Source organism: Lagopus muta, chromosome 1 (genome assembly GCF_023343835.1).
Source record: "Lagopus muta isolate bLagMut1 chromosome 1, bLagMut1 primary, whole genome shotgun sequence".
Lineage (NCBI taxonomy): Eukaryota > Metazoa > Chordata > Aves > Galliformes > Phasianidae > Lagopus > Lagopus muta.
The window spans coordinates 69,636,908-69,663,276 of NC_064433.1; the positions used below are offsets into that span (position 1 = coordinate 69,636,908).

The window sequence follows — 26,369 nt, forward strand, 5'->3', positions numbered from 1 at the left end:
TTTCAATGGTCTGGAAACAAGATGTACGAATCAAAAGAATGGGTATCAACTGCTACAAGACCAGAAACATCTGTTTTTCATGTTCTGTATGCAATACCAGTCCTGGGATTTGTGTCTCTTACTGTACATGAAGTGCACATACACTAGGACACGCGTGAGAAATAAACAAGATGAGTTTAAGAGATCTGCTTGCAGTTGCAGGGCAACAATCTTGGGATTGTGTAGACATACTGAGATGGCTCACATGATTGGAGTGCTGCAATGGAAACATCGTCTTTTGACAAAAGTCAGTTTGTGGACATGAGCTGGAGATGCCCTGTATGCGAGGAGACAGCTGCACTGACAGAGCTCTGCTTGGTGAAATAAGAGATAGTTGGTAAGGAAAAAAAAAAAAAAAAAGGATGAGTTACACTATAGTGGGAGTCTGCAAAAGGACACTTCACCATGAAGACAAAGTGGATTAACCTTGTTATCTGCTCAAGGAATTACAGAAGAGGGCATGACTAATTCAGGAGGTTCCTGAAGATCACTGACAACTTCTTCACACAAAGTGAGGGAGGAGCCTAAGAGGAGAGGAGCTCTGCTGGACCTCATACTCACCAACAAGGAGAGGTTCATTGGTGACCTGCAGATAGAAGGCAACCTTGGCTGCAATGATCAAGAATAAGATAGGGTAGCTCAGGAACCTGAGCGAACAGAGTAGGGCAAAAAGCAAGATCACGATGCTGGACTTCAACAAAGCTATTTTGGTCCCTTCAAGGATCTGCGTGGTAAAGTCCCAAGGGACAAGGTTCTGAATTGAAGAGTGACCCAAGAATGCTACTTTATATTCAAAGATCTCTCCTCCAGGAGTGGCCCATATCAACAAGCAGTAAGTCAAGAAAAAATGCCATGGAAAAACAAATCATTACTGATAAAAAGAAAAAAAAATAATTAAATATTATTAATAATAATAATAATGAGAAAAAGGAAGCATACATGCGATGGAAGCTGGAAGGATGATCTGGCAGGAAAAGAGGCACTCGACAAGCATGCAGATATGTTGTTAAGGAAGGCAAAGTACAAATGGAATTGAATCCGGCAAGAGATGTCAGAAGAAGGGCTTCTGCCAGTACACAGATGACAAAAGAGGAGAGAAAGTGCAGCTGAATGCTGCATGAGACTTGGTACACAGGATATATCTAGACAGACCTTCAGGAATGCCACCAGAGGAGAAAGCAGGAGCAAGAAAAGATGTACTGCTATTTGAAGATCAGGTCGAGCAATGCTAAAGCCATCTGGACATGCAGAAGGAATCTGGGAGCCCTGAGGGGGTGCATCCACAAATGCTGAGGGAGCTGGCTGATGTCACTGCAAGACCACTCTCACTAACCTTTTAACAGTCACCATTACTGGGAGAAATGCCCACGAACTCAAGGAGAACAAACGTCACTCCAATCTTCCAGAAGGTGCAAGGAGAAGGACCCACAAAACTAGAGTCAGATCATCTGCACCTTAAACCCAGGGAAGGTGATTGATCTTGGAAACCATTTCCAAGTATATAAATCACAATGAAGTCATCAGGAATAGTCAGCGCAGACTTGCCAGGTTCACCACGTCTCACCAACCGGATAAACCTCCACAAATAAGTGACTTGCCTGGTGGATGAGGGGACAGCAGTGGATAAGTGGATAAGATCCTCATAGATAAGCTCTTGATGTATGGGTAGATTGAGCAGACAGTATGGTGTATTGAAAACTGGTTGAACTGCCAGGCCAGAGAGAGGTGATCAGCAGCACAAACTTCAGTTTCAGGCCAGTAACTAGGTATGTATCCCAGGAGTCAATACTGGGTCCCATCCTGCTGAACATCTTCATTGACAATCGGGATTAGTCTGACGGGACAAGGGCACCTTCAGCAAGTTTGCAGATGGCACAGAGCTTGGAGGAATGGCTGCCAGGCCAGATGGTCATGCATCCCTTCAGATGGACCTAGATAGGCTGGAGAGCTGGTCAGTGAGAACTTCTCAAAATTCAACAAACGTAAGTACAGAGTTCTGTCCCTGGGGAGGAATTACACCACACTTCAGTACGCTCTGTGGGCTGACAACCAGAAAAGCAGCCTGGCAGAAAAGAACCAGTGTCCTGGTAGACACAAAGTTGAACATAAGTCAGTAATGTGCCCTAGGAGAGAGGAAGGTTAAAAGCATCTTAGGCTGAATTGAAAGCAATGTTGCCAGCAGGCTGAGGCAGGTGATCCTTCCCCCCTCTTCAGCACTGCTGAGGAGAAAACTGTCCAGGCCTAGGCTCTCCAGTGAAAGAGACACATGGTGGGGGGGAGACTTGTGTGTACATGTATCTGAAGGGAAGGTATAAAGACTGCAGAATCGTGCTTTATTTTTTGTGGTGCCCAGCAACAAAACAAGAGGCAGTAGGCACAAACTGGAGCACAGGAGGTTTCATCTGAACATGAGAAAATGTTTCTTTACTGTGTGTGTGACTGAGCAACGAACCAGATTGCCCAAAGAAACCGTGAAATCACCATGCTTGAAGATTTTCAGAAATCACTTGGGCAATCTGATGTAGTTGGCCCTGCTTGAGCAGGGTGGTTGTACAAGATGACATCCAAACTTAACTGGTTTGTGATACTATTTCCACAGGCATAAAACATCTAAGTATATAGGAGAAGATAGCATGACATTTTTTGAGCTATCATGTTTGCTTTCCCTTAACACGTAAGCCCGTTTAATGAGCCAGCATTAAGATTTACAAGTGTATTAACTTGCTGATGACAGCAAAAATATACTTGCCTCAAGGTAATCCAAAGCAAGGAAAGTTTCAGGTTCAGCTCGTTCTTGTTTTAGGAACTGAATGCAATCTCTTGCTGTTTTTTCAGTGGCAACAACAATAGCAGTCACATATTTGCTGAATACTTTGGTAACAGCAAGCTGATATTTCTTATGAATAGGATGGCACAGATCAAGCAATCTTCCAAACTGAAAATAAAATATACAGAGAGAAATAAAAACTTAATTACAGGTATCAAGAAGAATTTCTGCATGCAAGATCTTGAAGTAGCAGAAGTAAAATGTGTTACATGCCTATAATCTGTGCTTTCTTACAGTGGGTCTATGACAGAAAAATAGAAATTGCAGCAATCACCAGATCAAACACTAAAGTATGCTTTCAAAATATGAATAGATTTAATTTTTATCTAAGGTGACTGTTAATGTCTTACTTGGAATTATTATACTTTTAGAAGTATGATGTAATAACAATAGTAAAACTTGTTAAGCATCTTTGCAGAAATGAAACTACGTAGCATATAAGACCTTTGACTGATGATATGGTCCTAATTACAAGGGCTGCTCCAAAAGTAATGCCCCCTATTTTATTACAATACCCCACTACATCAGGGTGGATGCTGGCAGTAAAGGTTGAGCCTTCCTATCAATATTCCATTACGTTTTGTTGTCATGTGACAGATGGCAGCAAAGGGTCAGTCTGACAAAACAGCGTTTGACATGGAAGTGCGTATGAAGCAAAGGCGTGTTGCGTGTAGAAAAAGTTGCAACACTGACACTGACTGACATTCACTGAACATTTATGGAGACCAAACAGTGGATGTGAGCACAGTGAGGCAGTGTGTGGCTTGTTTCAGCAGTGGTAACAGTGACACGAAAGGCAAGTCGCATCCTGGATGTCTCTGCACAGGTGTCACACCATGAAATGAAGAGTGTCTCTATCAGCTCATTCAAGTGAATCCGATAACGGTGGTGACTTCATTGAAAACTAATTACTGTACCTGAGAATTTGTTCTATCAAATAATATTACTGTGCTCTTCATATCTGTTCTATGGAAATAAATAGGAGGCATTATTTTAGAGCAAGCTATGTAATTAGAGCAGTTCACTGGAAAATGAGAGCAAGAAAGGCACTATTGCTTACTACTGCAGTTTCAACTGAAAAAAGAAGTATCTGCATCTATTAGTAGCAAGAAACCAGTTCAACCTGCTTTTCTTGTACTGAGTAATTCAAATAAGACTATTTTGCCTCATATTAAGACATGACCTCCACAAGCAAAATTAATTGCACGTGCATACTAATTCTGCAGTGTGACGGTAAATCTAAATCTCGGTAATCACTGACTGCTTGCTGCAGATGAAAGCAAATTAAACATGTAAGTATCATCAAATATCACTGTCATGCAATAAACAAATACCTACCACAAAAAAAAATCACTTACAAGCCAGAAGTATTCTTTCAAGTTTTACAAATATATTCACTTTCACTGCCATTCAACAATAGCTTCCATCCATAATCTGATCCTAGAGTAACTTAATTTATTTGCTCTATGTACTCCCTAGATGTCATTTGTTTTAATTTTGAAACTTTAGACACAGGTGACCTTTCTCTGACAGACTGAAGCTATGCACTAATACATATCCTGACCATTACAACTGCAGGTGGAATGCCATACTGTTAGGGAAATAAATATGGGCAGTCCAACCAAATCTTCAAAAAAATAGTAGTATTTCCAATCCAGCGATGCAGGAATGATAAAAACTGTAATAAGCTGTGATATTCATTTTGTTAATCAGCCAGATCAATGAAAAGGCACTGACGCAGCAGGACACACACTGCTGCATGGCTACTGCAGTACTACAAGCGCTCACCAACTATTAAAAGTATCTTTCAACAGAAGTACAGAAACTTTAATATTTTAGATCTAAGCATTTAGAAGCAGTAAGCCATTACTACTTTTTACCAATGAATTCAACTGACACTAAAATTTCCACCCAGTTCTGACTTACTGGATTCTAAGAAGATGAAATCTCAGGATTCTTTTACCCTGAGATTTTAATTTGGACTGTATCCAGTAATCTGGAATTAATACATCAGAGCATAAGGAGCAGCTCAAAAGCAAAGCTGCTACCTTACATGCTGGTGTTTCAACTTATCCACCTTTCATTTGTTTGAAACTATTCTATTTGCAGTTCCTGAAGGGAAATGATTGAGAGCACCCTCAACATCTGATCTCCTCTAGGCCAGCAAGAAACAGTCCAATTCTTCTCATGTAGGGTTTCAACACAAAAAGCTAGCAAAAACATACATGCAATCATACCTTTGATTATTTTTTTTTTTTTATAACTTATCAATATGAACTGAAAAACCTGTGAAGCAGAATCAAAAACCAAATTTATTTCTCTCTTCAAAAAACAAACACCACAGTTTGAGAAGGTTCCAACAAAGACAGAGAAGCAAAACACACCATTCTATGTTCTTATGCTAGCGTAAGAACCACAGGTGTCACCCTACAAGCATTATTTTCAAAACAGTATCCTAGGCTGTACGTCTAAAATGAGAATGGATGAGGACATGCACACAAAGATATACCTGGAAATGCAATTGATCAGATGTATTAAAGAGGTGGAAACAACTCGCAAGTAGTAATATCAGAAGGACTATCTTTAAAAGTGTCTATAAAATGGTTTAAATAAGTCATAAAACAATCCTGGTAAATATTTTGAGGTCTTAATGCAGTATCGGCATCCACAAAACAGACAGTACTTAAGAGTAATTTCAGTAAAATATGGTATATGCTAAGCAAATCATGTGGGAACATAAAAATCTCATGTTCCTGAGTATTCTTTTTGGGATAAGTGGTCTTATAGCTAACTTTCCCATTAATTTCTTCAAAATAAGCATGTTAAAAATATGTTCTGAAGTAGAAGAAAACAAATCCAAAAACTAAATAAATCACACTCCAAAAGAAGTACACAAAATCAAAATTATTTTTGGATGCAAGCAGTAGTCTGTATGCTCCTAGTTTCTAGCAGCCTTTCAGTGTCTGAAGAGGGGCACACTCTTTAGCAGGGTTTGTTGTGATAAGAAAAGGGGAAACCTAAAGAGGGAAGATTTCAAACCTAAAGAGGGAAGATTTAGATTGGATATAAGGAAGTATTTTTTTATGATAAGAGTAGCAAAGCACTGACACAGGTCATCCAGAGAAGTGGTGGAGGCTCCACCCCTGGAAACATTCATGGTCAGGCTGGACTGGGATCTAAGCAACCTGATGTGGCTATAGATGTCCCTGCAGGGAAGCAGGACTAGATGACCTTATAAAGTTCATTCCAACACAAATGATTCTATCATTGTATTTTGCCAAGTGCACTTAAGCTCAAAATATCATACAGGACAGTCCAATTCACTCTAGCTGCTTATTCATGCTAAAGCAGAGCTCTCAGTTTGTAATACTGAAATAAGGCATTAAATGAAATCATTCAATTACCACAGAGTCTGGATACAGTCTTTTAAGGCTTTCAACAATCTCCGCTCTCATTTGCTGACGCTTTCCCTCATGGTAATCAATTCTGGCATTCTGTAGTTCACCAACTATTTTGTTCAATTCTTCATTCACTTCAGCTATTCGCGTTGTTGAATTCTCCATTTCCTTAGCTAGCATTTCCTCCTTCTTTTTTTCTTCTGCCAGTGACTCACTTTGAACAGAAGCAAAAACAGTAAAGCAATTTACTTTTACAATTATACAAGCTTTCGGCTTATAAAATTGAAATCATTCTGTGGTCACAGATTATAAAAAAAAAATTACTGGTGAAATGCACCACCCATACCCTTACTGTGCTAACATCCACTGTTTGGTCTCCATAAACACTGCACAAACATCAGTGAATGTCAATGGGTGCAATTTTTTCAGCATGAAGGAATTCCAACTCCACACCTTAGTTTCATACACTTGTCCATGTCAGATGCTGTTTTGTCAGCATGCCCCTCTGCTGCCATCTGTTGCACAGCAACAAAATGTAACAGTATATTGACAGGAAGGTTCAACCACTGCTGCCATTCTACCAATATCTGCCTCTAATGTTGTGGGCCAACATAGTAAAATAGCAGGCACTGCTTTTAGAGCAGCCCTCATGAAACAAGTCGCTTACTGAGTTGCACTCCACAATATACACAGCTTTTAAGGTTCCAAAATTAATTTCAAGTGAGAATATATGGCTATGTGTATATAAAAATACACTATTTTACCTGCTACTAATAAAAGGTCTGATACTGTGAAACTAAAAAAGCCTGAAAATTCTCACTCATAAGTATAATGACACTGCACCCTTTCAAAGACTCTACTATTAACTACTTGATTAAAATAATTTTTTGCATCATAGTCACAATGGATTGGTTGCTCTCTGTCCGTGGCAGAACTTTTTTCAGTACGCAGACAGCACTGCTAAGCCAAAGCACATGTTGCAGATGCACAGAAGAAGAGAGGTTGAAAGCAATCTCTGAAAATATCTACCCTGATTTCTTGCAGAACACAGGGCTAATACAAAAGCTGGATCAAGCTGCTCAATGTACAGCTTGCATACTCTATTTCACAAAGAATGAAAACGACACAGGAAACAAAGGGATAACTGACAAAAGCTTCTAATCCACAAGGTTGATATTAACTTGTTTCTAAAGCGGCACTACAGAACTGCTTTATACCCTGAGAATTTAATTAGCCCCATTAGCCATTAATAGCCCCAACCCCTACCCACAGTGACATGATCTACACATCCACAAGAAAACTGTTTCAAACAACAGATGAGTCATCATAATCATAATTCCTAATATGCAGAATTCATCATAATTCAAGCTGAAGTAACTGAAATATTAACATCACAATCACAAACAAACCAACCCTGAAAATACATAAAAGAACGAATTTTAATTTTTAAACATACGTGCATTTCTTAGTATATTCTTCCAACTTCTCTACTTTTTTCTTATACTCTTCTATCTGTTCCACAGTCTGTACAATGGTTTCCTAGGCAATCACAAACAGATTGTGTTACGAAAACAAATAAAAATACTATTTTTTTTTTCTAACAAGACACAAAGCTCTTAATTAGGTTAAGTACTAAAACATTACCTCTTCTTCCTTTTACATACCACATGCTGAAGAAACAGTATCTTTCTCATCAGTAGATAAGGTGCACCATGAAGAACAAAATAATTTCACCTTAGAAAGGACACTACCATATTTTTTTGTGTTCAGCAACAGTTCAAAGAAAGCCTCATACCAAATGAAACAATTTTAAACACAGTTTTAGTGAATTACAGTTTTTAAGGCAAAAAAGATTAATTTCTTTTCAAAAGGTTAGTAAAAGCTTTATTCTAAAAACATTAAGTTGACATGGAAATTCCTACCTAAAATCATTGTACTAGCATAACCAAACCAGCAACAAAATAAGTCTTTTCAGTTACCTAAACTGAATGAAAATCCATAAACTGCAGCAAGAAAAACATAAAGTTACTTAGTATTTTATTAAGTCATGCCTTCTGAAATCCTTGAGACCTACCGTTTCCTTTCAAAACATCTTACATATCTCTATCATCTACAGTTTTAAATATATTGGTCCCTTTTAATCACTTGTCTTTTACAGACAGATCTTCTAGCAATGCGCACTAATGATCTGACATCTGCGTTTCACAGAATCACTGAACTGTGAGGACTGGAAGGGACCTCTAGAGAGCATTAAGTCCAACCCCTTGCAAAGCACGCCCCCTACAGCAGGCTGCACAGGTAGGTGTCCAGGCTGGTCTTGCATATCTCCAGAAATTTGAAGGAGGTAAGTGGATTTATGGGCAAAATACAGAAGCACTAAGATCCATCTTATTTTAGCTGAAATTTCACATACATAACACTTAACAGCTGTTACTGAACTACAGAGTAACAGTTTGAAAGGGACCTCTGGAGCTTGCTAGTTCACCAGCTGATGCAAAGGAAAGTCATTCATACAAGCTTGTTTTAAGGCCTTGTCCTGATAAATTTTCAATAGTTCAGGGACAGAGACTCCAGTCTTCCCGCACACTCATTTCAAAGTTTGACTATTTCCAGTTTACTCAGTTTCCCACATTCCAAATTGCACCTGATGTATCCCATTCTATCACTGTGCACCTCCAGAAAGTGACTATTTTGCTCATATCCTCCCACTAGGTAGTTACAGGTAGCACTAAGGTCTCCTCTTTGCTTTTCTTTCTACAAGATGAAGAAATACAGCTCACACAGCCTCTCCTGCTATGCCAAGTGCTTCAACCCCAATGAGCATGGAGGCCCACTAGTGTACTTGGATGCCACAGTCTTTCTTACACTGGCAGTACAAGCTTGCTGTGGTCACATGCGTATCTGAATGTGGGGAATAGTTATCAGCTGTCAACAGCACGGATGAGTAATGGCAACTCTTAATGGTCAGACACGCATTTTATGAAAGCTCAGCATTCCTTATTTCTTTCTGAACACTGAAATACGATTTGCGGAGTTTCAGAAGCATAACAAGTGGAACTTCTTTTTTTACTTCTAGTCATTGAATAGTTTCTTCTGATAGCTAGTCCTTCAACAAGAAAAAGTAGTATCATACAGCGAACAAATGTACAAGTATTACCTTAAATCTGATAGCAAGGATGACTTCACACTCTCATAGTTATCAAGTAAAATAGTCACTTTTCTCTATAAGCAAATTTATATTTAGATCACTTAAGTGTTAGTACTCCTAGAACAGGTAACATCTCATCTGACTAATTTGAGTTTTCCAAACAAGAGTCTCCTCCAAACCTTGACTTCACAACTGAATGGTGAAAAAAAAAAAAAAAAAAAAACCAAAAAAAAAACATGTTGCCATGTTGGCATAGTTGGGAAAAATAAATATAAAAACATCATAGTGCAAGCATTCTATTGGAAGAAAGATCATCAGTTGAGCTTCTAGAAGCATGACACAAAGCAGAATAAGCTTGGAAATAATTTTTCTAAGAGAGCGTATCAAGCATAGTAAGATCAGATGTGTAATTATGTACATTAGAAGCAGAATGACAGTAGATATCTATATTCACAGGCATTTTCTCTGAACTGCAATACCACAGTGATCACGATGGTTCCCCTTCTCTCTCATTCTGGTCCTTCAAGTCCCTTCCCAATTTCAGCTGCTGTAAACAAAATAAACCTCAAAAGGGGATGACAGTCATACAGATAAAGAATGCTAGGGAACCTCTGAAAGAAGAATTAAGTTTATAGAACTAGGAACTTCTTAGAGTTATGTACGTGTCCTGTACATAGTAACTGTGAAATGCTAGAGCCAGACTGTTCAAAGCAACCCTTAGCATTGACCCGTGCAATCATTCTCTGAAAAAAAATTAAGTCATTTTTCTAAACCTGCTGCAATATGAGAAATGCATGAATACTTGCCATTTATCTTTCGCCAAGGATTTCTGTCACAGCATTTAACACAAGTATGCAGACATTCATACCAGAGGCAGGGGTGCAGAAAAAGCACATTTTTTTCCTTAAAGTGCAATTCTAGCTTGATACAAGTACCTTAATTTCCTTTTTCTTCCTCTGATAAAGTTTCATCCTTTCTTCATCTGCTTTTTGCTCCCAACGAAGTTTACCTAGCTGCTGTGTTAGCATAGCTACTTCCCTTCTTGCAATTTCCTTTAGTTCTTTATAGCGCTCCAGCTGAACAAATAACAACAACAAAAAAAAAATCACTGCACTGAAAATGAAACAACTCATGTTTTTGTAGTCTCGAATAGTAATTTCCTACCTTATCAAAATTAGTACTATAAAAGACACTGAATTCTGCAGGCCTTTCCATCCATTACGTTTTATTAAGGGAAGATTCAATTCAAAGTTTACCCTTAAGTAAGACCACAGGCAATAACGATTCTGGTATTTAACAACTTCTGTTTTATCACGTTGACAGTACTTTACAGTGAATATTAAGTTTAAAACAATGTCTTCGCTCAGTCCAAAACTAGAGCAAGCTTTGAATTTATCATTATAACATAGAAATGCTGTGATAGAATGGTATCAAATCTATATTTAAAGGCTAACACATGAAACGGTACTTGAAGCAATCCCACAAGGTTATGACTAATTTAAGAAATGTGTTCAAGGTGCAAAATAACATTCACGTGCTAAATAAGCAACTCTTCAGGCTCCCTGTGAATGGATCAGAAAATATTTTGTGGAGAAGGTAGTATTTGGGTACAGAAGAGTTTCAGGACAAATGGTTTCAAAGGCGGCTTTTCAAAATGTGAATTTACAGTAAAATAATACTGCAATTTCCTTCTAAAATTTCAAATAATACAAGTTACCTCAGCAGTAGCTTCTGACCCACAGTAAATGGCATGTACAATATGAAGCCTTGCATGCATTTGTCATCTATTTCTTTTTCCTAACTGAACACGTATTTCTACAGTACAGCAACATGCCATTTCTCAGAATGAATCCTCTCAGCCCCAAGACCCTATGTGGTATTTTCTATTCTACCTTCCCACACTGTACTATCTGAACTCCTACAAGAAAGGAAAACAATACAAAGCAGAACAAAAAGAGTTTTCAACCTAGCTCGAGATACTTATTTATATAGCTATAACCCTAATCCACAGAGGAGAGTCCCTCCATACAACCCTTCTGAAGTTTCCATCAAATTCTTCTCTATTTCTTTTTCACTGGAAATTCATTGCTTCCTCCAGTACCTTCTCATATTACTTAGAAAATGGATTTTAAACACTGAACTGCATATCCTTTCTAATCTTGGAATAGCACATTTATGATTCTTTCTGCAACTTAAATACATTTTCTTAGAACTGTTTCCCACTCAAAACTTCCAAATTTGTCATTTTCTTTCCCTTCTCCCAGAAAGGAGATGCTCCACTACCCCAAAAAGCTTAAGCATCAATTCTATTTAACTGATTAAATAGTCCCCCCCCCAAAAAGTTATGTTTTAGTTTTGTTTGAACTCAACGAGAAGAACAGTAAAAAAAAATCACAGGTTACTGATGAAAAAAAATAATTTCTTTGTCATCAGTGCAGTTTTCTGACTTCACTAGTAAACAATATTTTGTTTCCTGGTCGCCCAATTCACCTGACGTTCTCTCAGCTCAACACGTTCTACTCTCAGCAATATCTCCTCTTCAGTCTCCTTCTCAAATTCTCTCCATGCCTTTTCAGTATCATGCAATTCTATCTCCAGTTCTTTTATGTTCTGTTTTTCCTTATCACAGTGTTTCTCCTTGTCCCTTAGAGATCTTTTAGACATTTCTACTTTCTTGATTTGGTAGGAAGTATTTTCCTTCGCTTTTATATAGAGGGCTTTCTGCTGAATCAGGGATGCCTGAAGAGTCCTGAAAGAACAAAAAATAAAACAACACCTCCAAACAAACATGCAAATCAGCCATCTATTGTCAGCTGCAAGGTTGCATACCCACAGGTGTTATTTTTAAACATCCACTGAAAATAAAAGCTGAAGAAATGCAGCATAAAATTCTGAAATCTCACAACAAACAAGTAACTAAACTACTGAAAATGCTAGTAATGTTGGGGGGGAAAAATAATAACAATAAAAATCAATGTTTAGTTACTACTCAAGTAAAATGCTACAACCCAACTTCCATAGCATTAGGAGTTATCACCCTACTCACTTCAATAGGAAACGCCCACCTGCCAAGCAATTCCCAGTGCAGACTATGCTTTAACTCAAAAATCAGAGAACTTGATTGAAAAACCTACTTCATTTCCCTTTCTATGTGTTGTTGGTCTCTGTTTAGTACACCAAGCACCTTTTTCTTTCCTCTAAAGGCATCTTCTGCTGTAGAAAGGGAGTCTTTCTTGACCCTAGCTTCCATATTCTTTTCATCCAAACTCTCTTTCAGAGATTCAATGCTTCTTTCATTGTGATAGAGCTGGAAAAGCTGAAGCTGTATCCTGTTTGCATTCAGTTCTCTGACAAGCATCTGGTAATGCTCTGCCTGCCAACATTAAAATTTCATTTTTAGATTAAGAAATGATTTTTAAATCACTAGCAGTCTAATCTGAAGTCCAAAGTGATGTAGGCTGATGTACCAGTAATGTACACTATTAAAACTCAGAAATCTAAGTCAAGCCTTACTATAATAATACTGGCTACTCTACTCCTCCATTTATTTAGTTTTTATAATAAAATATTTAAAATAACTTAGAAATGCGTATTTTACAGTATACTGAAAAAATACTAGATGAAAAAATGGTATTTTATTACTAAAAACTAAGTTCACAGAAGACACAAAAACACACACGCAAAAGTAGTAACTTTGAGTTACCTCTTCTTTCTCTACCTTTGCTTGCTTGCGTTCTGCTGCAATATTTTTTTTCTTGTTATAATTGAAGTGTGCATCCTCTTCTGCTTGCTGCATTTTTTTCTTTTTTTTTTCATATTCCTCAGCATATTGCCATGAGTTACTGATTTGTTCAAAAAGTTGAGTTCTTTCTTTTGGCTTCTTCATTGCAATTGACTCTACTGTTCCCTAACACAAAATTGCAAAAAAAAAAAAAATAATAATGAACCACTGCAGATCACATTGTAGAATGATAAATTTCATCTCTAAGAGATATAATACAGATTTATCTCCTGATATTTTAATGATTAGCATTATTGAAAACATATATATAGATTCAAAGGCAAGGAAAAGACTATAATCTAGCCAACTAAGCAAGTTACAATTATTAATAATTTTATAATATCAAACACTACTTAAGAAATACACATTCAAATTAAATCTACTTAAACAAAGGAGAGCGCAGTATCAGAAAAACAAAATTCTATCTCATTGGTCTCTTTAAAAGAACTGAAAGACATTTGCAATGAAAAAAATTTCAAAAACAGCTACTTCAGGAGAGAAATTGCTCAAGTCGGTGTATTTGAAGACTCTGCAACTCCCAAGGCTAACGGGTCACAAGCTTTGTCCATACGTTAGCTTTCAAATCTTCACTGACCTGAAGCAATTATCATTTTCAGAAAACTGTATTCAGTACATTTTCTGACTTCAATCTGCTGTTATGGTGGGCAAACACCCTCACAGTAGGAATTATGATCACAAAAAGAATGCATACCCAGGTTTTCTCTAGAAGAAAAATAGTAGTACTTCCTTGGGAATTTCACAATCACAGTTCAATAAAACATAAGAAAGGCAATCATGTGAAATATACTCATGAGCACATAAGCTTATGTGTCATAAGCACATGAATTCATTACTTGTATCATTAAATACTTTTGAAGTAATAACAGGATTTTCAATCCCTAAAAGATAGTCTTAATTAGATTTTCATCTCTCTAGATTAACATTATATGGTGCAAACATTTTTCTTTTTATAACATTTCTAGAAATTAACACTGCAAACTTTTAAAAGTAAAGATCTACATCTTCTATTTTGAAGAAATAAGCATTCTTCCAAATTAGCCCCTTTCCTCCTAATGTAATACTCTATACACAAGGTCTATCATTCTCATTTCAAAGACTTAAAATTCATTTATAAGGCCAAGATAAAGTTTATTGTCTTGAAAGCACCTTGAAACTAGCTTGGATATTGAATAGATAACTGTTACAGATATCAAATAATCTCAGAAACTTATTTTCTTATGAAGTACCCTAAGTGCTCACCTGAAAAATAAGACAATTCCTAGCTTTGACAAGTATGCCTATTTTTTCAAGCTCAGATATGTAAGCGGACCGGGTAATAGACTTATCATTGAAAATATATTCTGAACAACCATCTGAAGGAGAAAAGAAAAACAATCATGTTAAAAAGGCTACAACAGAAAATACATCAGTAAAATTATTCCACATTTTTTTCCTGAGCAACTTCCTCAAAGAAAATGGACTTCAACTATTCTCTTATACCTTGGTTAATTTTAACATTAGCCTTAGTATACATTTTCTGCAATTTTTACACTTGGTATCAAGATGCTGCTGATGGACTGTAAGAAGTATTTGAAATTCAAACTTAACTATTCTTGGTCTTCATCTTTTAGGTATCAGACCACAGAATGTACATCCAAAAGGACCTGCCACCTACCACGGATAACTCTTGAAAATGTTTTTTCTTCCCCATCTTCTTCACAGTATACTATCTTTACACTTGCTGTAGAAGAAACTGGTTTGCCAACATGTGCTCCGTGAATTAGTTCTCGAACACTTTTAACTCGCAAATTAGATATCTTTTCACACAGCACAAAACTAACAGCATCCATTATGTTAGATTTTCCTAGAAACAAACAAACAAGTCAATGCTCTGACACAGAAGAAATTGAAGGAGGGATATGATTAACAATTAATTAAAAATACAAATGCAGACACAAAAGTCTTCAAGAATTCTAATTCTGTATTTCGTTGAGGAAAACGTATTGCGTACAATGAAGAAATGCATTTCTGAAATGCAACAGAGGCAGCAGATAAAAGCTAATCTTTAATAAAAATCATCAAAAAACTCTCCTGTTATTTATTCAGCTTGGCAGAACAAACTTTATTGTCATTACTTACTAAACTATTTAGTAACAGTAAACTACTTACTAACTATTACTGAACTAACACTATCATAATGCTTACTTCATAGAGCCCTTTTTTTTATCATGCATGTCCAACCTTTTGGCTTGCCTGGGCTGCACTGAGTCAAGAGGAATTGTCTTGATTGTCTTGGGCCACTTACTAAATACATAGTAAATGTAATGTAAGTAACAAAACTTCTTTAATATTTTTTTCTATAGCAATAAGGAAAGGCGAGCAACAAAAACAAAACACTAGTGGCTATTTGACCTCATTCTTGCAAAATGGATGCATCAGTCTGGTTCAACAGAAGAGGGTGCAATTCTTACTCAGTTCTCAAGGTGCTCTCAGAAATTTTTGATGAACTATTACTCTTTCTGTGCTTCATACTTGAAAATATTTATCCACAAATGTGCAGACTGCCAAAAAGTGATGATGTGAATAAGGCACGATTGTGAAGCAAGGGATATTTCTCTCTGGTAAGATAGGTCTTATAAAAGGCTAGTAAAGAGACACAATCAAATTTCTCAGTTGATTATGTGATTACTGCTCTACACGTTCCATCTGAAAATTTGCAGATAATGTATTTACAAAAAATTGACACTTTTTTCCAGCAATTTTGGAACTTACTCTCAAACCCCTTCATCAAAATGGAATGTGGGGCTGCCTGTTTTTCACTGTTGACAGGACTGCATTTAGCCAATGGATCGAAACACAAATTTTTTTCCCACAACTTGAGTTAGCACAGCACTGCACCCTCCACATGCCTGGGTTTTATCGCAGTGCCAATCATACAGCAATGTTTGGCTGTTGCTGAGCAGTGGGAACAACTGCTGTGGAAGAACAGCATATTTATGGATCTCATTTCAACTGAAAAAATGCAGGAACAGCAGGATCTAAAAATCAAGATCATAAACTAAATCACTAATGGACTGGGGAACTAAGATCAAATGCTAAGCCTGTCCTTGCGGCTCCTCATTAGAGCATCACCTTGCTCTCTGCCAAGTAAAGAATAAAATCCCATTTGCCTGAATAGGGCTTTCAGCAGAAGTGAGCCACATTTTTAAAACTTCCAGCAGCCACCGCCTAATTACATTGAGACACACTGACAAGCAAAGACTTGGGGACTAAACTACTGTGTCCGAAGTAGTTGCCATCCCCCAAAAGCCGCCCTCTCCCCTCAGAAGACATTTAAGGCAAGGACTAGAACAGAATCAAGAAGCCATTTTGCATTATTACAGTTTAGAACTCAGAGCATTAGAGTAAAACCATCTTCATTTGACCATACCAAGCTGACCTACACAGCCACACGTGCTGTTTGCAAACTGCTTGTTCTACAAGACCATGAAAATAATAAAGAAATCAACTGATAATCAATATCTTCCATTAGAGAAGCAATGGCAGCTCAGGACCTTCCAGAAGTTTGTGCAGAAAACATGAAGAACAGAAACAAAATGAAAGCAGCAGTTGGAAAAAAAAAGAGTAAAAGAAGTGATGAGAGAGAAGGACAAAGTACACCCAATGTCACAGCCCAAGCCACAGCCCAAACCAACCAAGCTGAGAAGTACCACAAAAGGGAAGAGAGTGAAACACCATCCCCTATAACATCACTATTTTAACACACGCATTTCATTAATACTTCTAAGATTTTTTCACATTATTTTCATGGATCATACTAGAAACACTGTATGTGTTCCCTCTGATTCTTCTCTAACACCGAAACTATGTCTGAGGCTGTTTGGTGGCAATACTGCTATTTTTCTAAGCGTGTGAAAGGGAAAGCATTCAAAATATGATGCAACTTGACACAAACAGCTTTCCTTGGACTTCTTAATATTTATTTATTTCTCCTTTATTTCTCCTCATCAAATCTAGACCAAATCTTTCCTATTACATTCCCTGCCTCTAATTAAGCCTGCTAGCTTGAAGTCTGTCTTCATCACATGGCAGATTTTTAAATTGTTTTCCACAATGCAAATAATACAAGTTAAAAGACATTATTAGTATTGTTGCACTTTGTTACTCCACCTTCTGGGGCAGGGGAGCTGAAAGATGATCACTGACATGATAAAACACTTCCACGACAAAAAAAGCCCACAGTTCCCTGTAAAGAGGCCCACAGAAGTCTACATCCCCTATGCAAAAATCAAGCAATTCTGCCCCCAAGGGACAAGCTGCTGCCATTCCAGCCCATTCAGTGCCAGCTGTGGTAGCCCTATTACTGGGCCCACACTTGGACGCACTTGCTGTTATGGTTTTTTTTCCCTCATCAGGCTTTAAGCAACCTGGCAAAGAGCCCAAAACTAAGACTGGGAAAAAGCCTGGGAAAGCAGGGCAAGGGCAACAGACACCTCCATCTTGGCAACTGCGGAGGACACGTATGGCCTCCAAATGCCCCTGACACTTTCCCAGCCTCCTACCTGATCCATTGGGCCCAATTATGCAGTTGAACCTCATGAAGGGGCCGATCAGCTGCTCCCCACGCCAGGACTTGAAGTCCTTCACTATCAGCAGCTTCAGGTAGCCCATCCCTGAGGCTGTGGGTACAAAGGCCATTCCCCTTCGAACTTCAGCCTCACACAAAATTCACACCATCGAGTATTATTTTTTAACGGTCTGTCTTCATGAAAGGGATACAGGAGAAAAGAAAGCTCTCAGCGTACGCGGCTGGAGCAGCAGACGGCCCAAACGAGCGCTAAGCCGCGCACCCTCCAGGCCCGACCTCGCCCCTCAGCAGCCGACGCACAACGGCGCCGCCCGCCTCGTGCTCGCGGCCGCGCGGCCTCGCCTGATTGGCCAGCGAGCGCTGAGGGGGGGAGGGGGCGGGAGCTCGTCCCCATGGCGACCCGGTGTGTTGTGCCTTAGCGGCGATTGTCGCTGCTCGCGCTTCTTGCCGGCGCTATGAGCGGGCTGAGCGCGCGGCGGGACTTGCAGGAGGCAGCTGCTCTGGAGCGGCGGCGGCAGCGCGAGCTGCAGCGGCAGGGCCGCATCTTTAACGCGCGAGTGCGGACCATCGGGGTGAGGGCGAGGACGAAGTCTGTTCGCGGGTCGAGGCTCGGCTGCCCGGGGCTGTGGGGTCTGCAGTCCGCCTAGGTCTGTGTGAGTCTGGCTCCGGGGAGGGGCAGCGAACTCCCCGAGGCACTCTGTGGAGGGCTGACAACGCTTTCCGAAGTTTGTTGGTGGGAGTGAGATGCGGTTCTCTCTAGCTGCGCTCCAGTGGGCTTTGTCTTCAATCTATCAGGAAATCAAGTGGTAGTTAAATAGCTATGAAGAGTCCGTACAAGGAGTTATGGTAGTTAATTTTCCCTTAATGCATCCAGTCTCATGTTAAGAGTCTGGATGCGTGCATGGGGGGGAAAGTGTTGCAAAATAAGCTTAAATTTTGCAGCTAAGTTGCTTTTGAGGGCAATAGCTAGCAATTTTGATTGCAATAACTAGCCTAGAATCAAAGTTAGAAGCGGTGGAAACAAGCCTAGTCTGTTAACTTCATAGTGCAGGTAGGGTTGCAGCAGATGACGGTCTGGTCTAAGCAATCTCAGGTAATGAAGCATCTCGTATGGCAGCAGAAGGATATGTTTACCTGGTCTGTGGCAGCACCTTGGAATTGCTCTCGTGACCTTTGTGCAGCAGTCAGTGACATGGTAAAGTAACAGGCACGGTAGCCAATGGTACAGTTAAATGATAGGAGCTAATAATGTGTTTTAACAAAGTTCCGTGGGCACAGTAAGATAGTTCAACTTTCTTTGCTAGGAAGCACAGTTTTTCTTACGATGGCTTTTCTCGAGCCCTGAATATTGAATGTAGAATGCCCTTTCTCGCTTAGGAAAGATCATTGGATCTCTGTACTTTACTGAGCAATGCTGATTTATACCGTCTGGAGATCTTACCCAAATACTGTTGTAGAACCACCTTTGGACAGGTTTTGATAGATCCATTTACACAAGACAAACATCTAAAATGAAAGTGAATCCATTGGAAGAATTCTGTAAATCTTTTGATGAGCATCATTTCATAATACCATATTCATTGGCTGAGCAAGAAGCGCTTACAGAAGAGACTATTCTTGTGGTTTGAAATTAAGTCAAGTCCAAAGCAGGAGTCAACAAAGCTATGGAGGTATAGAGTATGTATCTATTTCCAATGAGATTTTAGATTCTGTGTTTTCTCATTCTGTCACTAATTTAGTGGAGTGATTGCCTGTGACTATTCAAAAATGAAGGCAATATTTGACAGCTACAAAACTATTTGAACCACGGATTGAGAAGTTTTTAAAATGGGATAAGATGTTGTCTGGAAAGCAGAATGGGAAGTAAGATTTTTTTTTTCCTTGATTAGGAATACTAGTTATACTAGTTATTTTGATTTCTGTATGTTTATTTGTCTGAGAAATGGGAAAGCATGGTGCATCTCATTACAGATTTAAGAATTAATCCTTGATAATTCAGTACTTTTCTGAAAGAGTTCAGATGAGCCGTTCTAATGAAAAATGATGAAAGACATTCCATTTACATAGGAATTCTTATGCATAACTACAAATTAGAAGTCAACTGCTTCAAACTGCTTATAGCAAGGAATTTATAATTTAAATCCCACTTGCATATCTCAGCCTTAAATTTGCTAATGTTTCAACTAGAGGAAGCATGGTTCTAGAATGAGCAAGTTAAATCTATAGTTTACCTTATAGTTTGCCTTTCTGAATGCAATGAGAATTGCATGTATGACAGAGGTAAATGCGCCATGGCTGTTGTGCTTCTCATCTTTGGTGTGCATGTTTATAAGTGTGAGGGGCATCAGGGAGATAGTTACCCATCATCTGAGCTTAAAAAAAACCAAAACAGTAGGAATTGGATAAAGAGGTCAGAAAAGCACAGGAGGCATGTGGAAGGGAGAAAAATGATTAAAGTTAAAAGTGAGGCAAATGGTTGACTTCCATCATTTTGATTGTTACAGAAATAAGGCAAAGTATTTATAGGTCACCGTCCCTGGAGGTGCTTGAGGGACATGAAGGTGTGGCAGTGAGGCGCATGTGTGGTAGGTGGACAGTTGGAACAGTTAACCTTAGAGGTCTTTTCCAACCTTAGTGACTCTGTGATTCTAATAGGCAAAGACTATTAAAATACTTTATCAGGCTCTTGAAGAATTGTCAGTGTTTTTTATAAGTCTTACAAAGACACCCAGTGACAGCCAGTAACAGTTGGTGTATTGTTGTTTTTACTTTTCGTTTGTTTGTTTTAATAGGTTGATAAAGATGCATTGGATGCCCAGGTTAAGGATAGGAAAATTCAAGAAGCAGCTGAAAAAGCACGAAATGAAGAACTTGGTATATTCATTATATTCATAGATGGACTCATGTTTGTATGAAGTTAAATGTAAACAGATTTGTCATGTATTTCATTACCTCTTTTTCTTTTTATACGCGTCCAGCCTACTAGTTTTGCTTTTATTGCCCTATTTTTAGTGTTTTAATAAAAAATATTTTAAAAATAACTGTTTTGTTACTTGTATATATTAACTATATTATATATTTTTGTATATGGCCAAAGATTATTTATTTTCACTCAGTGCAGCCCAGCAAACTAAAAGGTTGGACACCCATATATTTTGAACAGCTGTAATTATTTTCAAATGAAGTCTATCTCCTTGATTATCAACTCTGTATATCTATATATTTATAAGTGCATGTGCAATTAGGCTTTTGTCTAAATTCATGCTTACAAAATGAATCCTTTGTGTATTCCTATTTATGTTTATACATTTGCATTGGTAGAATATGTATTTTCCCTATTACCTGAGATAGGGTCTCAGGGATTTGTACAGTCATGAGTAAACTGGTGTGTAGTATTTCTGAATAGGTTTTAATCTTCAGTGTTTTCTTTTAATAAATCTTGATAAATAGCATTGTTAGAGACCTGAAGATACAGGATGATTTGGAAAAATAATAATTCTTTTTCAAGCAGAAGTGGCAAACTTATTTTACTGCTGTCTCGCAAAATAAGTTTATGTTTTTTCTGTCTGTTCTTATACAGGATCAGTAGATACAATATTTTACAGATTTCTGTTGCTAAAATCATAGAATGGCCTAGGTTGGAAGTGACTTTTATCATCCAGTTCAACCCCCTTGCCCTAAGCAGGGACATTATTTACAAGGTCACGCTGCTCAAACTCCTTCCCAGGCTTACCCAGAACACTTGAAATGATAGGACATCCATAACTTCTCTGGCCAACCTGTCCCACTGTCTCACCACTCATCATAAAAAAAATTCTTCCTTATATTCAATCTAAATTTACCTTCTTTAAGTTTAAAATCATTGCCCATTGTTCTGTCACTACAGACCTTAGTAAAAAGTCTATGTCTTGTTAGCCTCTTTTATATATTGAAAAGTTGCAGTAAGGTCTTCCAGCAGCCTTTTCTTCTCCAGGCTAAACAAGCATAATTCCCTCAGCCTTTGCTCATAGGAGAGATGCTCCAGCCCTCTTTTAGTGGGCCATCATCTGGACTCATTTCAACAGGTGCTTGTGCTGGGGGCCCCAGAGTGAGTTACACAAGACCCCCACCCATTGCTGTGAGCAGAGGAGGTGGGTATAATTGCCTCACTCAAACTGCTAGCTGCACTTCTTATGAGGCCAGGAGATTTTAGGATGTGAGGGCACATTACCAGCACAAATTCAGTTTTCATCCAGCAATATCCCCAAGTCCTTCTCAGCAGGGTTGCTCTCAATCAATTCATCTCCTAGTCTGTACTGATGTATGGACTGTCCCAGCTCAAATGTAGAACTCGTACTTAGCCTTGTTGAACTTGATGCTCATGAGCCTGCTTCTCAAGCCTGTGAAGGTTTCTCTGAATGGCATCCCTTCCCACCGGTGCATTAGCACTGCTGCTCAGCTTGGAGTATCATCTGCAGACTTGCATGTTTCGCAAACAACAGGGCTGTAATTGAGAGGTATCGCTGAGTCAGAACGCAAAGCCACAAAAATATTTTAGGCCTGTCCACTCGTCTCAAAACTCTTGATGACCCTCTTTGGTTGGAATGCTTTTTCATGGTATCATTTCTAAAGGTCCCACAGACTGGGCACTCTACATGTTTCAAAAAGAGTTCAATTGCAAATGACAGCTTCCGTGCTTCCTTCCATTCCTTCCTTCCTCCGCTGTTGGTTTTGATTATCCTGGTGGAATACCTGTCAGACTCAGACCCCTAGGAAACTGCCAGAAGTCTGGCATCAAAGGAAATTATATTTCATTGTGAATTATATTTGAATGGCTATCATATATGCATTTTTTTTAACTTTTGACTGGATTACTTAGCATTTTTATTAAATAGATAAGAGCTATTAAGCTCTTCAAAAGCTGTTAGCGACAGCCAATTCTTTTAGTGCTGTGCTTAGAAAAATTACTGAAACTGTGAAATAACTACGAAGTTGCTCAAAAAGTAATGCCTCCTATTTTATTATGTTGGTCCATGACATCAGAAGCAAATGTTGGTGGAATGGCAGTAGAGGTTGAACCTTCCTGGTAATTCTTACACATATTGTTGTCGTGCAACAGGTGGCAGCAGAGGGGCTGTCTGAGAAAATGGTATCTGGCAAGGATGTGCAAAGGTGTGTCACTGAATAACTTCATGCAGAAAAAATGGCACCCAGTGACATTCATTGATGCTTACTGAGTGTTGGTGAAGACCAAACAGTGGACATTAGCACATGGATGGTCTGTTTCAGCAGTGGTAACGATGGGTCACCTCTGCTGGTACAGATTTTTATGAGCACAGCATGTAGGTTCTTGTTCATTACTGACAAAAATGGTGGTGACTCTGTCGGAAATAGTGTTTTATAGCTGAGAATGTGCTGTGTTAAATAGTGTTATTGTGCTCTTTTTATCTGTTGTAGTTTCCATGGAAACAAACAAACATTACTTATGGAGCCATCTACATGTCTTAAATTGAGAATTCTTTGTTGTGTATTCTTAATAACGAATTTATTGTATTTTAGTCATAATGCTAAATTGGAAGTAAATATGAAGAATTAGTAAAGAATACACTTCATCTGTAAAGCAAGCTTTCATCAAATGAAATTTTTTAGTTCTAGAGGTACTTATTCTTTTCACATGCTTATATATAATTTCACATTAATAAGAAAATTAACTCCCAGAAACATTACTCTACAAATAAATATTACTAACATTAGAGTGTTTTGCAGAATGACCCTTTGTAGATGAAATAGTCATTCCTAACCCTGGAATACATGTATTCCTATTTATTCATTTTGAAAATGTCGTTTTCCATCTTGATTTGTATACTCTTCTAAGAATTATATGTTCGTTGTGCTCATTTTACTCTAGCGAATGAAATGAAGAAAAATGACAAGTTGATGTGTATGTTAGAAGAACGACAGAAACGCAACATCAGAAACTTGAACAAGGCTGTCAGTGACTTTCAGAAGAATTTTCAGCAGCCAGAAACGAGACGTGAATTTGATCTGTCTGATCCCCAGGCTCTAAAGAAGGATAGACCTGCTCGGCTTTCAGACAATGATCCTCGATGCACTGTATCTGGCTTGCAGAAGTTTATGGGTGAAGACTTAAACTACGCTCAGAGGACAAAATTTCAAAAGGAGCAGTTAAGAGAGTGGTCTCTTCAGCAACAGAGAGATTACAAGAATGCATTAGCTGATAAAAAATTTTTAGGTAACAAGAAAAGATAAGGGAGGTTTTATCTGTTTTCTCTGTAAGTCAGGTGTTTAGGACATAACTGTGCTATAGCCTGTTATGTAAGGTTCTGACATAGCAGTATTTTGGTGTATTCAGCTTTTAGAGAAAGAGCAGTTTTTGCTCTACAACTTGTAATGTATTTGATATATAAATGAAGAATTTAATAACTTAATGATTGAATAATTACCTAGGCTTCATTTCTGTTTTATACCTTGTATGAAGTATCAGAGTATTCTGAAAAATCATCTGTACTTTGCATGACATATATATATATATAATATATATATACACACACATATATATATACACTTCAGCAGGCCAAATCATCCAGTCATCCAGTCTTTACTTTTATAGAGCAAACAAAATAATTCTCATTTTTCTTTTTCTTATCTTGCTATTAAACATGCTTAGTGTTCATTATTATTATTATTATTATTATTATTATTATTATTATTATTAAACTTTGTTTACCTGCTAAGACAAGATTGATTACAAAATAAACTGATTTCATGAATCATCTGAAATTCCAAGATGGAAAGCTTTGGTGACAGGATTGGGAAATAATTTCCTAAATCAGCTTACTACATCTTTAGCCTCCCCTTCCTCCATATTCATATGACACACAATGTCCATGAAAGTTGACTGCATTTCATTTTAATCTAATTCAGATGATCTTCATGACAAGAATAGGATTGAACTGGACCAAAAGATAATGGAACAACAACGAATAGAAGAAGAAACCAGACGTGCTGTTTGTGCAGCTGTCAAAGACTTTAACAAAAGCCAGGTAAATTCATCATGTTGGTTTTTGTTTCTGTTAATGAGTGGGGGAGGAGAGAAAATGAAGGGGAAATCAGATGACCAGTGAGCAAAAGTATAACAAGTAGTGATGTTTCCACAGATGTTTGATAGCAGCTACCTTTCAGTATTGATTCAGAAGATTTTTTCACTTCTTTGTCATCTGCAAGGATCTGGCTATCCTCTACCTGGTTACCTTCTGTGAGAATGCTTCCTTCTTGTTCTCAGCTTGTTGTAGCATGCAGCCACTAATCCCATCTCTCTGGGACTTCTAGTCTGTAAAATGTAGTACAGCAGAAGCCTTCAGCACTTCCTTCTGGTTTTTTTTTTGTTTGTTTTGGTTTTTTTTTTTTTTTTCATTTTTCAGTCATCTGATAATTTTAGCTGGTTCTGCCAGCTTTTCTTTTCCTTTTTGTGGGAAAATTACCAGTAGCTTTTTCTCTTTATCACTTATTTTAATGCCCCAAGACCATTGTTTTTAGCACATGCTGTGTATCTGTCTCTAGGTTGTTTTCCAAGCAAGCTTTGGAACTCACTGAAACATAACATGAACTTTTCTTTATCATTGGTAACCAGACCAATTTCTTCACTGTGATGATGGTCAAGTTCTGGAACAGGATTCCTAGAGAGATGGTTGATGCCCCAAGGCAAGTGTTCAAGGGGCATTCAGACAATGCCAGAAATCATAGAATCGCAGAATTGTAGGGGTTGGAAGGGACCTCCAGAGATCATCGAGTCCAACCCCCCAATAACATACTGTAACTTTTGGTTAGCTGTGAAGAGGCAGTTAAACTTAATGGTCTTCCATTCCATTCACTTCCATTCCACCTGTCTTTGTACTGCAATCTATCATGCTCCAATTCTTCATCTTACTGTACAGATTTTCTTACTAAGTTAATCCTGTATATCTTCTATGTGCAGCTTAAAGGGCTGGATGGACACCATTTGTTTTGTTAAACAATATTTGATCCGAATTACCTTTTTATAGTCACAGCAAAATAAGTCACAACAAAATAAGGTGTGTGCCTTACTTACATTACCTAATAAGGTAGGTATTTTGATTAAAGTGTGATAGTATGTATGCACATGTTTGAATAAGTGTTGCCTGAGTCCTTCAAACTACATTGAGCATATGTGTATTCATATATATATGTGTGTGTATGTATGTTTATATGTATACAGCTAGACAAGATAATTGAAAAGGATTTTATTGATTGAAGTCTAATAGTCTAAAATAGTCTAAAGACTATTTTACATCAGTACCTGCAAAAGTACCCCAAATGGTACATCTACGTGCACTTTAGTTAACAACAATATCCAAAATAATTGTTGTCGTACAAATTTGTTCCATGTATAAGTTCCTGAATTTGTGATGGAGCTTGGGAAATGGGGTGGAGTAGAGGGGAAGTTTGTGCCCGGTGTAATTTTTTTGTTTGTTTTTAATATTTGGCCTTGTACATTCTACTTTACTTGTGCTCATATTAAATACATATAACATTTATTTGTTTGTTTTCTCACAAAAGGGCATAATAAT

At 38.0% G+C, this 26,369-nt stretch overlaps 2 protein-coding genes across 22 annotated transcripts in view; one reads left to right on the forward strand and one right to left on the reverse strand.

The window, feature by feature from the left end:
- Window positions 1-18,084, reverse strand: part of SMC1B (structural maintenance of chromosomes 1B) — a 34,839-nt gene extending 16,755 nt beyond the window's left edge. Inside the window, exons 1-10 of one of the 3 annotated variants that reach the window (XM_048939058.1) lie at window positions 17,756-18,084; window positions 14,869-15,057; window positions 14,454-14,566; window positions 13,116-13,319; window positions 12,547-12,785; window positions 11,903-12,161; window positions 10,348-10,488; window positions 7,721-7,803; window positions 6,271-6,478; window positions 2,789-2,974 (exon numbers count right to left, since the gene is read on the reverse strand). In XM_048939058.1, coding sequence (XP_048795015.1) covers window positions 2,789-2,974; window positions 6,271-6,478; window positions 7,721-7,803; window positions 10,348-10,488; window positions 11,903-12,161; window positions 12,547-12,785; window positions 13,116-13,319; window positions 14,454-14,566; window positions 14,869-15,057; window positions 17,756-17,891 — 1,758 coding nt within the window. In that variant the 5' untranslated portion in view covers window positions 17,892-18,084. The remainder of the gene's footprint in view (window positions 1-2,788; window positions 2,975-6,270; window positions 6,479-7,720; window positions 7,804-10,347; window positions 10,489-11,902; window positions 12,162-12,546; window positions 12,786-13,115; window positions 13,320-14,453; window positions 14,567-14,868; window positions 15,058-17,755) is intronic. The other 2 variants (XM_048939069.1, XM_048939078.1) reach the window with 2 other exon arrangements.
- The window catches only part of RIBC2 (RIB43A domain with coiled-coils 2), a 58,738-nt gene that overhangs the window by 24,543 nt on the left and 7,826 nt on the right, over window positions 1-26,369 (forward strand). For 11 of the 19 annotated variants that reach the window (XM_048939170.1, XM_048939179.1, XM_048939218.1 and 8 more), the window contains 4 exons: window positions 8,423-8,562; window positions 20,574-20,655; window positions 23,669-24,013; window positions 24,706-24,824. In XM_048939170.1, coding sequence (XP_048795127.1) covers window positions 23,677-24,013; window positions 24,706-24,824 — 456 coding nt within the window. In that variant the 5' untranslated portion in view covers window positions 8,423-8,562; window positions 20,574-20,655; window positions 23,669-23,676. Of the gene's footprint in view, window positions 1-1,677; window positions 2,022-8,422; window positions 8,563-14,824; window positions 14,935-18,199; window positions 18,354-20,573; window positions 20,656-23,668; window positions 24,014-24,705; window positions 24,825-26,369 lie in introns of those variants that run through there. The other 8 variants (XM_048939151.1, XM_048939200.1, XR_007375727.1 and 5 more) reach the window with 6 other exon arrangements.